The sequence below is a fragment of the Brachionichthys hirsutus genome, chromosome 21 (assembly GCF_040956055.1).
Source record: "Brachionichthys hirsutus isolate HB-005 chromosome 21, CSIRO-AGI_Bhir_v1, whole genome shotgun sequence".
Lineage (NCBI taxonomy): Eukaryota > Metazoa > Chordata > Actinopteri > Lophiiformes > Brachionichthyidae > Brachionichthys > Brachionichthys hirsutus.
Window position 1 is genome coordinate 9,661,797 of NC_090917.1, and position 14,221 is coordinate 9,676,017.

Genomic DNA, 14,221 nt, shown 5'->3' on the forward strand with positions numbered 1-14,221 from the left:
TGTTGTTAAATGTCTCTTCCAGCATGGTTTCCTTCCCACATTTGTTAAATCTTTGAAAGCCAGATGGCATCCATCCCTATGTTTTCTGTAGGATGCGGTTTCCCTGATGCTCCACTCGGAGGATGATCGATCCCACGAGATGAAAGAATCAGCAGCTTTTTGCTGGGTGTGCTCCCCTCGCTGTAGAGAAGCTTCCTTGGCTTTGTCATTGCAGCAGCACTTCACTGCCCCCGCCTGCCAGCCTGCCTCCAGCCGTTTAGCCTGACATGTGCGACCAGCCTGAACACCAGATATTGCCTTAAAATGTCTTCCTGTGCAACAAGCATTCACTGTAGCCCATAATACAACCGTGTAGCGGTGTAAACTCAACAATCCAGCAACAGTTTTCTATTTATTTCTGCGTGAAACAACTCCACAAAGAAACGCGCATCAGGTTTACTGCGAAGTATCTGTGGACACAACCTGCATCCAACATGTTGAGTCCTCTTCACTCGTGTCCCTCTGTTGTCTTCTTCGTGCATGTCTTTGCATTGCTGCCTCTTTCAGCTTAGTATTAGTATTAGTAGTGTAGTATTAGTATGAGTATTAGTATAGGCTAGTGGACATCCCCCCATCCCAGGACTACGTCCAGCACGTTTAGCCTCCTCTGTTGCTGCCTTGTTCTTGTCGGATGCTTCATCCAACGCACCAGCCCTCCCCTGCTCCTAAGAATTAGCCTCTCTTTGTAGTTTACTCCACTCCCTCGTTTTCTCTCAAATCATTGATTTTTCTGAGCTTACATAAAATATTTACAGGGTGTGGGCAGACTTCCTTCTCAGGGAGGGAGGGGGGTCATTTTGAAAGGAAGTGCTGAAAGGAATGAGGGAGGGAGAAAGACAAGGGAGTTGAAATGGGAGAAGAGAGAGGAAGATAAAAGAGCCCGCCCAAAGTTGTTGTGTGAATATCGAAGCTGCGCTTTGAAGCACGCAGTAAAGGGTTCTCTCCGTGGGTTTGGGTCCTTTCTTCTTCTCTGCCCCTGAAGCACCGGAGACGGCGCCTTGCTGTCCTTCTTCATCACAGTTTGCTGCTCAGATCGCTGCCAATATAAATGAAGGCCTCAGGACGGTCCTGCTGTTGGTGACATAGGCTGCAACAAATCCACATGAATGCTGCCAACACGATCAGTCAGAGGGAAATATTTATTCATCCATCCTTCCATCCATCTTCTTCTGCTTTTCGGGTCGCGGGAGTTGCTGGAGCCAATCCCAGCTTGCTATGGGGTACACCCCGAATGCAACGCCAGCGCATCACCTGGCCACAAAGAGACAACCAATCACAGCCACGCGCTCACACGGGCGGATCGGTCGTTGTATCCGTAAAGAAGGAGCAGAGTGAAAGGAGAAGCTCCGGTCAGTCTGCGGTCCGACGCTCTGGTCTGAAAGGACAATTAATCTTTACTCTTGCTGTTGGTGAAGAGTAGAGTGTTCCTATAGCTTGTATAAATAAATAAAAGATTAATGGCTGTCTCTCAAACCGTATAAAACTACAGCGGGGATGTAGACAGGGCTGCTCTTTAATTTTTTTATTGAGCCACTGGCACAGAAAATAAGAGAGGACCCTCTGCAGGGCATAACCACAGGGAATGTCAGAAACAAAATGTTTCTGTACGCGGATGACGTTATGGTAACACTTCAAAACCCTGAATCCAGCATTCCATTATTAATGAACACTCTGGAGATGTACGGGAAATATTCTGGTTATAGACTTAATGTCCAGAAACACAACTGTTACCTTTTTATTTTGTCCCTTCAAGACAACTAAGAGGCAGATATAAATTAAATTGGTCACAACAGCAAATTAAATACCTAGGGGTGTTCCTAACAAAGGATCTCTCACAGATGTTTGATGTTAATTATAAACATATTAACATGGAAGTTTATGATGATCTGGGCAGGTGGGGCTTGCTCCCCCTTGACCTGGGCTCCAGAATTCGGACTGTTAAAATGAATGTTCTCCCTAGACTGTTATATTTATTCACAGCTCTTCCAATTGAGATCCCAGTTAAGCAATTTAGGGAGTGGGACAGACACATTTCAAGATTTGTTTGGAATGACAAAAAGCCAAGAGTGAGATATTCGACACTGCAGCAGCCGGTGGAGAGGGGGGGGGGGGGGCATGAGTCTACCTTGTCTAAAGGGTTACTATCTGTCAGCTCAACTGAGGCCCCTGGTGTGTTGGTGCAACCCAGCCTACGAGGCCAGATGGAAGGACATGGAACTGTCTTTAACAAACCTACCAGTTCAGTCTGTACTGGGCTGCCCAAGCAAATCCATTGAAGTACAACAGTTTGGGAATCGATGTGTTAATTTCTCTTTGAAAATATGGTCAGGGGTGGTGAAAAGATTTCAGCTCCACAGAGAGATCGGACTTCTGAGCTGGCCGGCGTTTCATCCACGCTTCCTCCCAGCAGTAATGGACCACAGGTTCAAACAATGGACCGAGCAAGGCATCACTGCGTTCTGTTCGATCGTAAAGGAAGGAAGGCTAATGAGTTTTAATGATCTATGCCGGACTTATGAGGTGGAGAAAGAGGATTTTTACAGATATTTACAGATCCGCCACTTTTTCCATAATGAAATACGAGCTTCTGTCAATATAGAACCATCAAAGGTAACACAATTATTCATCGATGCTTATAGTTCAAAGGGTACTAGAGGCATTGTTGGTCAGTTGTATAAAGGATTTAATCTCATGAATAATAATACAACGACATATATAAAACAGCGATGGGAAAAAGAAGCCAACATTATTACATCTGATGAAATGTGGCTTCAAATATGGCAAACTCAAACTTCATCCACAAATTCCTTTTTTTGGAGAGATTTTTGTTGGAAGAATATTATTCGTTTTTTTATTACCCCTCACCAGAAAACAAAATCGAGCGGGTTGCAGTATTCCTGTTGGAGGGAGTGTGGAGCAGACACTGCCGATTGTGTACATGTATTTTGGTCCTGCCCACTCCTCCAGCCCTTCTGGAGAAGTGTGGAACATTTAATCTTTGAAACTTTTGGAATATTATTTAAATCCTCCTTTATTTTTCTATACCTCGGGAAATTACCAGACGGGCTCAGAAAGACAGACGAGTATCTTCTGAAGATTTTTATGGCCGCAAGTAAGAAAGCAATAACGAAATGCTGGCTCCAGAAAAACCCTCCTACTATCAAATTATTTCAAAATATTATTAACTCTGTTTGTAATATGGAGAAATTGACCTTCGCTCTCCGCCTACAGATGGTCTGAAAGGACAAGATCCGGATACGAGCGGTCGTAATGAGTGTCCTCCTCAGGGTGGCTGGGGGCTCCCTCAGAGACCGGAGGAGGAGCTCAGTCACCAGGGAGGGAAATAGCAAAGTAATTCAATTAATGATGCATCCAGGCGCGTCCCATTTGGAGGAGACCCCTGGGAAGGGCCCGGATGCGTTGGAGGGATTGTACAGTATCTATCAGTTGGCTTGGGAACCCTTTCTGGAGAGGAGAGGTGGAGCTTTTGGTTTCTCTGCTGAGTCGACAGGAAAAAAATAATTAGTGATGGAAGCAAATGTGAGTTTCTTTAAAAAGTCGTCCACCGATGTGAAATATTATGGGAACTAAAATGAGAAAGGGATTTAGCTGCGGATGAAAAAGCAAAATCTGTTTATAGGAGTGTGCATATGGAATATATTTATTCATATTTATAATAATATGCTGCATTTGTTGGTTTGCTCTCAAATGCAGGAACTGATCCAGATGCATTAGAAAATGTCAAATCAAACGTGTTCATTCGGACCACGTCTCTTATAGAAGATTCTCTCCAGTTTATTACTCTAAATATAATCTTAATCAATGATTTTTAAATCAGTACCGGCGCAGAAGGCCAACATGACTTCAGAGGCAATAATGAATACATTTTCTTCTTCAAGGTTATTCTATGGCAGTATGTATCTTCTTTTGAGTTGTAAATTCTGCTAATCCCTTCTCCAGGTTGGAGGGACAATGTACAACACTGGCCGACACGTCTCTCTGCGTTTGGACAAGGAGCATCTGGTTAACATCTCCGGAGGGCCCATGACCTACAGCCATCGTCTCGAGGAGATCCGGCTACACTTTGGCAGTGAAGATGGGCAAGGTTCCGAACACCTGCTGAATGGGCAGGCCTTCTGTGGAGAGGTGTGCACACTCGCATACAAATAAACACAGTAAATACAAAACTGCACATCTCATCTGAATGTAAGTGGACCCAACTGTATCTGTTCTGCATTGATAAAGAACACTGACGATACGTTTGTGTGTGTAGAGGAACATGGACTCTAAAGATGCACCCAGATGTGTAAAATAGTTCAAAGCAAACTAGTCCAGAAACGATAGAGAAGCTGGACACAAAAACACTCGAGCTATCGATGAACTGGAAAACCAAGGAGGGGCCACAGAGACCAGAAGCTGATGAGGGACTCGGGTGCACACGCAGCTCCACAAAGGGTGCCCAGCAAACACAAAAATGCATGTACATCTGAGACATCGTTCTATTTCATTGCAGCTCAATAACCCAGTAAAACATCTAATCTGGTTGGTAAGTACCTCGACATTTACCCAGAGACATTGCATTAGTTGTATTACAAAATATACCTGGGAAGACGGGATGGAGCTTAAATATTACAGCGATAAAGATATTAGAGTGAAATCATGGTAGTACCGCTAGCACGTTAGCAGGAGCTAACCTAGCATTGCCACTTTCTCCCTGGAACTGGTCCCAAGCCCGGATCAATGCAGAGACTCGGGAATGGCATCCGGCATAAAAATGTGCCAAAATGTACCGTGCAAATCACCGTACATGAGAAAGTAATAACGCTAACCCTAACCCTGACGGAAATACAAATTAAGCATGTACTAATTCATCCAAAACGCATGAGAATATTGTAATTTAAGCCATCCATCCAGCCATCCATCCGTCCATCCAGCCATCCATCCGTCCATCCAGCCATCCAGCCATCCATCCAGCCATCCATCCATCCATCCAGCCATCCATCCATCCATCCAGCCATCCATCCAGCCATCCATCCATCCATCCAGCCATCCATCCAGCCATCCATCCAGCCATCCATCCGTCCATCCAGCCATCCAGCCATCCATCCAGCCATCCATCCATCCATCCAGCCATCCATCCAGCCATCCATCCATCCATCCATCCATCCATCCATCCAGCCATCCATCCAGCCATCCATCCATCCATCCAGCCATCCATCCAGCCAGCCATCCATCCAGCCATCCATCCATCCATCCAGCCATCCATCCAGCCATCCATCCATCCAGCCATCCATCCATCCAGTTATCCATCCATCCAGCCATCCAGCCAGCCATCCATCCATCCATCTATCCAGCCATCCATCCAGCCATCCATCCGTCCATCCAGCCATCCATCCATCCAGCCATCCATCCATCCAGCCATCCATCCATCCATCCATCCATCCATCCATCCATCCAGCCAGCCATCCATCCATCCAGCCATCCATCCATCCATCCATCCATCCAGCCATCCATCCATCCATCCATCCATCCATCCATCCATCCAGCCATCCAGCCAGCCATCCATCCATCCATCCATTAATCCATCCATCCAGCCATCCATCCATCCAGCCATCCATCCATCCAGCCAGCCATCTTCTTGGAGACGAGACGGTTGAAGCCGTCTCGTCTCCAAGCCGACTACGAGCGAGACGGGGAACACGCCGGACGTATTTCCTGTGCATTGCGGGGCCACAAGAAAGACAAGCAAGCACTCATGCATGCACGCACTCACACATACAGACGATGGAATGTGATTTTTGAGGGGGGGGGGGACCAGAGATCCCAGAGAGAACCCGCCCAGACACGGGGAGAACATACAAACTCCACACAGAGAGGAAGAATGGCCACAGCGTGCCCCTCCTTTCATCAATAGCTTTGTACATTTTGGCGCGCAGTTTAAAACTGTTCGGACAGGAGATGCAGATCTGTTGGAGTGGAAACTATGAGCAACACACATCACCATTTTAAGGCATTATAAAGTGTACTGATGGTCTTTATTTCTCCTCACACACACACACACACACACGAGCATGAACATGAACATGAACATGAACATACAAGTCAATTATCTTCCCTCGCTTTGACTGTTCAATGAAATCGTGCGTCACTCACAGCAGCCACTTTATGAATATCCAATTTGTGTGGCCACAAAATAATTGCAGTCTCGACATGCACATTTATTAGAATTAATGATACACATTCTCCACTCTCACAGTCGTGGAGATCATTTTCACATCATAATTAAGTGTTACAGCATCCTTCATGGGGGAGAGCGCTGCAACCACAACCCAATACGGCGCCTCCCCACACAGCTCGAGGCTCCCTCCAGGAGTTCATGCTTTATTTACCCTCTGCTCTCACTCACTCATTCCTTGTGGGTTTGCACTACGTTATACAAGTTCTTCAGAGCCATGTAGAGAAGCTGAGAAGAGATTCACTGCTGATGCCTGAAATGTGATGACACACTGTAGGCAAAGAAAGGTGAGGGGGGGGGGGGGCAAGCTGAAACCATTTCCACTAAAAGATACCTGCCTTAGAGATGCTCACCATGTGTCGGTTATTCATTGCTGTGTAGAAACGTCCCATCGGTTGATATGACCCCCAAGTCCCAGAAACTACAGGAGACATTTATTCAGCACGTCCAGTGTAAAGTACCCACAGAGAAGAATGGATCGTTCCATTGGCTTCAGGCTTCAGGTTGCACAGGCGGCCAATGTCTGATGCACCCAACTCAAAGTTTGTGGAGGTTGTAAATGGTGATTTTTCAAGTCGGCTTTGCTATGAAGTCATTTCATGTTTTTCTATTGGTTGTTCTTTAAAAAACTAGACCCATCCTATTCAGTAGTTTATGAGGTTGCAACACTGTTAAAGTTTGAAGCTCCAGAAATGTTTTATGGACTAAAAGTAATTTTGTTTACCTTATTCAGAACAACAGCAGAATGTCGATTCTGATTCATGTTGCTTTCACCAAAACCTTAGGGTGCACTAACGGTACTGCCTAATCCAATCATATTGGAACGGGAGGGAACAGTGGGGTGCGGTACGGAACGGTACGGAACGGTACGGAACGGTACGGAACGGTACGGAACGGTACGGAACGGTAGGGAGTGGTAGGGAGTGGTAGGGAACTGTAGGGTATGGTAGATAATGGTAGGGAGCTGTATGGAACGTAGGGAACGTAGGGAGCGGTAGGGAATGGTACGGAACAGTCGGGAGCAGTAGGGAACTGTAGTGAGCGGTAGGGAGCGGTAGGGAGCGGTAGGGAGCGGTAGGGAGCAGTAAGGAACTGTAGAGAGTGGGAGGGAACTGTAGGGAATGGTAGATAACGGTAGGGAGCTGTGTGGAATGGTAGGGAGCGGTAGGGAACGGAACGGTAGAGAGCAGTAGGGAACTGTAGGGAATAGTAGATAACGGTAGGGAGCTGTATGGAATGGTAGATAATGTATGGAGTGGTAGGGAGTGGTAGATAACGGGAGGAAGCGGTAGATAAGGGTAGGGAATCAGAGGGTGCGGTAGGGAACGGTTGGGAGCTGTGGGGAACGGTAGGGAGTGCTAGATACCTGGAGGGAGTAGATAATGTATGGAGCGGTAGGGAACGGTAGATAATGTATGGAGCGGTAGGGAGCGGTAGATAATGTATGGAGCGGTAGGTAGCGGTAGATAATGTATGGAGCGGTAGGTAGTGGTAGATAATGTAGGGAGCGGTAGGTAGCGGTAGATAATGTAGGGAGCGGTAGATAATGTATGGAGCGGTAGGGAGCGGTAGATAATGTATGGAGCGGTAGGTAGTGGTAGATAATGTAGGGAGCGGTAGGTAGCGGTAGATAATGTAGGGAGCGGTAGATAATGTATGGAGCGGTAGGTAGCGGTAGATAATGTATGGAGCGGTAGATAATGTATGGAGCGGTAGGTAGTGGTAGATAATGTAGGGAGCGGTAGGTAGCGGTAGATAATGTAGGTAGCGGTAGATAATGTAGGGAGCGGTAGATAATGTATGGAGCGGTAGGTAGCGGTAGATAATGTATGGAGCGGTAGGGAGCGGTAGATAATGTATGGAGCGGTAGATAATGTATGGAGCGGTAGGGAGCGGTAGGGAGCGGTAGATAATGTATGGAGCGGTAGATAATGTATGGAGCGGTAGGGAGCGGTAGATAATGTATGGAGCGGTAGGGAGCGGTAGATAATGTATGGAGCGGTAGGGAGCGAGCGGTAGATAATGTAGGGAGCGGTAGGGAGCGGTAGATAATGTATGGAGCGGTAGGTAGCGGTAGATAATGTATGGAGCGGTAGGGAGCGGTAGATAATGTAGGGAGCGGTAGGGAGCGGTAGATAATGTATGGAGCGGTAGGGAGCGGTAGATAATGTAGGGAGCGGTAGGGAGCGGTAGATAATGTATGGAGCGGTAGGTAGCGGTAGATAATGTATGGAGCGGTAGGGAGCGGTAGATAATGTAGGGAGCGGTAGGGAGCGGTAGATAATGTATGGAGCGGTAGGGAGCGGTAGATAATGTATGGAGCGGTAGGGAGCGGTAGATAATGTATGGAGCGGTAGGGAGCGGTAGATAATGTATGGAGCGGTAGGGAGCGGTAGATAATGTATGGAGCGGTAGGGAGCGGTAGATAATGTATGGAGCGGTAGGGAGCGGTAGATAATGTAGGGAGCGGTAGGTAGGGAGTGGCTATGTCCAGGTCTTGTCCAGTCGTACCTGTGAAACGGCTAGAGGCGTTCGTGTCACTCTGTGTTTCACGCTGTGAGAAATGAGGCACCGCTGCACTCTCGCAAGCCGAGCCAACATGCACGGGCTCATCGCTTAAGTTCTGCGCTAAACTCGTTCTACTTAAGACTATTTCCTTCGCTTTCGGCTTTGCATGTCCCTCATTTTTTCTCCACCATTTGGCAGACATTCTCACTTTATTATGGCCCACATCGGCGATTTTATTGCCCACCAGCAGCAAGCTTTGCTCGATTTGTCACTTAGGGAGTGTGGATGAGTTCTCTTGGCTGCCTCCGCTGCTCCTAAAAAATCTAATCAGATCAACATAAGGCTCTAACCACTTCCTCTCTCGCCTTGATTGCATTTATAGACATTCTGTCGCTCTGTGCTCCCCAATCGAGCATTTCATAATTACACTCCTCTTACATTTGTTTATTTATACCCCCCAGTACAATAGTTGGCAGCCCCGTCGCCAATGAGTGAGGATGAGAAATGTATGACGGTGTGGAGAGAACGAGTAAGAGCCTTTGGGAATCTGAAAAGCATAGCAACCTTTTTGTGCTATTCAATAAGTGCTTTAATGCTCATAACAGTTCATTGTGTGTATTAATACTGAAGTACAGATGTACTCCATGCTGGAGGTAATGAAATAGAAGACGTACATCATGCTAACTCTTCTTTGCAACTGTCCCATTATGCAGTTAAGCTAACTAAATGGTACTGAAAATTAAACGACCTGCATTTTGAATGTCTTTTAAACAAAAGAGACGAATGCTGCCTGCATGTGGTCTATCTCTATATTATATCTATGTGGTATATCTCTATGAGAGCGATGGCAAGACATTGGATGACATTGGGAGAATCTGAGACATACTTTTATATTGGAGCAGGCACCTTTGGCTCAGAGTGTGGGAGTCGGTTCAAGAAGCCTTTTGAATTTTGATCTCAAATGTGACAAAATGTTTGCTGCGAAGAGTCCGTTTTTCTGGGGCAGCTGAAAGGGACATCAATGAATGTGATGCGTTTCCTGCCCGCAGAGGGAGGGGCTAAGCTGATGTGGGGTGGGGTGAGTTATGGACACTGAGGTGAGCTGAGAACGTTCTGAGATATTGGTAATTTTCCCAACTGCAAGCAGCTTCTTCGGCGCCATGTTGATTTCCTGGGGGTCCATGTCAAGCGGCTGCGTGTGTCGGGACGTTTCCTGCAGCATAAAACTGCAGGAACTCCCATGAATATTTCTTACCCTCTTAATTTATACTACTGCTTGAATGTCTTCAATCTCATTGCACTACTGTTTTCTCTAAAATGTTTACTGTTCTCCTTATCGTTTGTAATTGTATCTTCATTGCACATTTTCTGAACTTCAATTCCCAACACTTTATGTGTTGGGAGGAATTTAAACTGGATTCAAATGTCTTGTTGGTGTAGAGGGTTATTGGTGTTCAATAAAGCTGATCCTGATCCTGAGTAGAGTTTTCTGCCTACCTCCAAATATGACAGGAATATTGGGCAACTGTCATGGATGAAGCATCCGTGGTGGCGAATACTTCCTTCATGCTCCGGGATGTTGTAGCTTCACCAGAGTATAAAAGACATCCACAAAGCCTTTTATTCCCTGGAATGTCTTAGCAAGTCCACGCTTCACATTTCATCTCTGTTCATTCTTAAATAAAAGAAGGAAACATTTTTAAATAAAGTGGGAAACTTTCATGCACATGCAGTGTTCTGCTAATGCTCTATTCTTCCGATGGGTTTTAAACTCTTCATCTAACAGATGTGTGACTGTAATCTTCTGTCGTGACTCTTTGTGCATCCTCTCGTATGTTCCAGGTTCAGCTGATCCACTACAACCATGAATTGTACACGAATTACACAGAAGCTGCTAAAAGCCCGAATGGACTGGTCATCGTGTCGATATTCATGAAGGCAAGTCTCATACATTCATTTATGAACTGTCCATTTGTATTGATTTTTGCTTTAATGCAACATTACTCAGGAAGTGGCAGGAGGATCGTTTATTGGTCAAAGCTTAAAAATCCACCGTGATAATAATTATTGCATTGAATGGAAAGTTGCTATTGATCTCCTGCAGTCTGCATGTTCAATGGTTGTGAACTAAGCTGGTTAAATGATTGTTTGGGGATTACGAGGCAGTAACAAAGATGGAAACTGCATAGCAACACAGAGCTGAGCTGAGACCAGGGCGGGTCTGCAGGTCGTCTCGGGGCCACGTGCAGACCGGCTCATAAGCATGCATGCCTCCGGAACATTCTGAGGTACCGATTCAACTCCTTTCCTTCAGCCAGCAGCAGTGATGTCACAATGTGCCTTCAAAGTGATGGGTTGACAGCAAGGACACAGCTGCAGTGTGTATCAGCCACCAGCACGTAGCCCGTGCCACTAGTCTAACTGCAGCATGTGTACATGTAGATCTCCCTGGAGATTGCAATCCCTCCAACCCAAAGACTTTTAGACGCTCTACACCAGGGGTGGGCAAACTCTTTGCCATTTTAGAAGGGGGGTGGAATGTACCCAAGGCCAAAGATTTGGCCTTTTACAGGTAGAAAAGCGTGAATATGCAAGTCTCATTGTACAAGTTACATGGAAAAGCTCAAATGAATGAGGTTTAATTATAATACATTTTTATTTAATGATATACAGTAATTTGGACAAGTTCGGCAGGCCGGATTAAATAGCCCAAGGGGCCGTATATGGCCCGCGAGCCTTAGTTCGCCCATGCCTGCTCTACACCCCAACCCTGGAGATCTCAATCCCTCCAACCCAAAGACTTTTAGACGTTCTACAGCCTAACCCTGGAGATCTTAATCCCTCCAACCCAAAGACTTTTAGACGTTCTACAGCCTAACCCTGGAGATCTCAATCCCTCCAACCCAAAGACTTTTAGACGTTCTACAGCCTAACCCTGGAGATCTCAATCCCTCCAACCCAAAGACTTTTAGACGTTCTACAGCCTAACCCTGGAGATCTCAATCCATCCAACCCAAAGACTTTTAGACGTTCTACATTCCACCACATTTACCCTGCCCCACAAGAGGAGACGATGACAATACCAACAGAGCTGAAGTATAGACAATCATTCCCCTTCCCCAGCGACGAGCCATCGCACATGTTGCAGGGCATCCTGCACCATGACTGTCCCCCAGCCTCTCACCTTCCCTGGACAGCCTCCAACTCAACTACCACAGGGACAGGAGCATCTCCACAGCACTCCTCTCCACCCTCACCCCCCCCCCCCCCCCCCCCCCCCGGATTATCACGCCCTCCAGACTCTTCTACAAACCTGGTGACGTTGTGGGAACCACAACTCCTGTTATCTACTGGATGCTGGACTTGTTGCGTAAAGTTAAGTTAGATAAGCTCCCCGATCTCCGATCTGATCTGCTTCCTCAGCCATCTCCTCTGCTCCCTATTCATTCATAACTGAGGTAGCCTTTGGCCTCCATTGCTCCTGACGAGCCCATCATTGAGAGCACCTGCCTTCATTTTCACCCACCTGTCCTCGTTAGCCAGACTCCTCTATAAGGGGAGGAGCCTTCCCTCACCTGCAGGTGACAGCCAGAGAGCCAACGCCTTCGGTCGGCACCTTTTAGAACCCCAGGCCTTTGGTCTCTTATTTTGTGACTGAATGGTTTTTTGTTCGTTTCTCTATCTGTGATTGTTCAGGTCACATGATTTGTTGAAATGTAACAACTGTTGAAATAAAAAGAGAAATAACTGACAAGGTTTCTATTTTTATCTTTATGCAGTAGTCCCTCATTTTCCGCGGGGGTTACGTTCCGAAAACAACCCGCAATAAGTGAAATCCGCAATGTAGTAATTTTTATTTTTTTACAATTATTATACATGTACATAAATGTTTTAAGGCTGTTAAACCCCTCACCACACACTTTATACACTTTTAACAGTCAGGCATTAATCTAAATAGATTGTTTCAGTATTATAGAATGAAACCAAAGATCAAAAGCTTTTCAGAACTAAACATTTGTTTGAGGAATAAAAATATATAGTACGTACAGTAAACGTTTTCCTGTTAATAATGTTAAGGCGTGCAGGTCGAGGAAAGAGCCGCTTGGAGTGCAGAAGAACAAATATTCTACTCGTGCTGTCTTTAGCCTCTCATGCTGCTTTATTGGATAGCTTAGCACAGCGGAACGGCAGCGGCTACATATATAAACAGGAAGAAACGAAACCCAAAAGGGACGTGACGTTTATGCTCCTACAAAATAAAAGCCTCTTTTTACACAGAGAATAAGAGCGCTATAAAACAAACGCTTAACAAATAAACATGATAGCTTTTAGAAATAACGAATTTAATTTTAATGATCAACCTACGAGGTTGAACACATGAGAAGTTATTAATAGCAACTCGCGCGTATTTCACAGTTCCTCCGACCGCGCCCCTTCCTCTCGCGCCGTTTCAAGGCGCGTTCAAGTGCAAAAATAAAATCTGAAATTGCACTAAAAAACTCAGCGAAGCAGCGAAGTTGTAGAAAATGAACCGCATTATATCGAGGGACTACTGTACATGCAATTAATTTATGGTTACTTCCCTAAAGAAGGTTCTGAATAACTGCTGAACTAACGATCATGTGAATTCCATTGCTAACGGTATGATTTATGGTCATTGAATGTAAATCAAATAAAAATACACTCATTTTTGATGTCAATCCAATTACGAGGGAGATGCGCTGCTTGGAGGTTTGTACTCTGAGTGCTTTTCTATAATTACGGTTATCTTTCTATATTTTTCCCATACATAAACCCATAAAAGAGTTTGTGGGGATTCACTGGGTTGACATTAATTTAACTCGTTCAGTGCCTGACGTCTTCAGCGCAGCTATGCTTCTCACTGCCAGCCGTTCTCGGGTATTTTGACCAATATTTCAAGACTCGCAATATATTGATTTGACTAATGTAAACACCGAGCTGAACAAATGAAAGAGTACATCCCCTCCATGAGCCCATCTCTTCCTGGCTTCTTCTCGTGTAATAGCGCCGATCACTCATCACTGCTGCCACCAAAGGGGGGGGGGGGGGGCTCATCATTGCAGTGGTGTAGATCTCTATCCACAGAGGAGCTTCTTCCCACCGCCTGCTAGCCCCTCTGTATTTTGATTCAGTGACATTTCTAAACCTCACTAGCACTTAATGAATTAAAATGGGGGGATGGATTTCAGTTGACAAGCTTTTCGGATTGCGGACGGCGTCAAACAATGTATTAAATTGTCAAGCCGAGGATTGACTGTAAATACAGAGTCTTTCTCCAGGCAGAAACGTTATTTTTCAGTTATTCATGCTTCCAATCCATGGCTATATGACTCCCCTATATGCCAGGAAGGGGGGGCATTCTAGACGTTACGGATAGAGAGACTGCACCTCTCTGGAAACACTTTGATATATTGAGTA

The 14,221-nt window shown here is 45.7% G+C and overlaps 1 protein-coding gene across 1 annotated transcript in view; it reads left to right on the forward strand.

Annotated features, from left to right (window-relative positions):
• The window catches only part of ca10a (carbonic anhydrase Xa), a 137,447-nt gene that overhangs the window by 116,279 nt on the left and 6,947 nt on the right, over positions 1-14,221 (forward strand). Inside the window, exons 4-5 of the mRNA XM_068754580.1 lie at positions 4,000-4,185; positions 10,625-10,720. Coding sequence (XP_068610681.1) covers positions 4,000-4,185; positions 10,625-10,720 — 282 coding nt within the window. The remainder of the gene's footprint in view (positions 1-3,999; positions 4,186-10,624; positions 10,721-14,221) is intronic.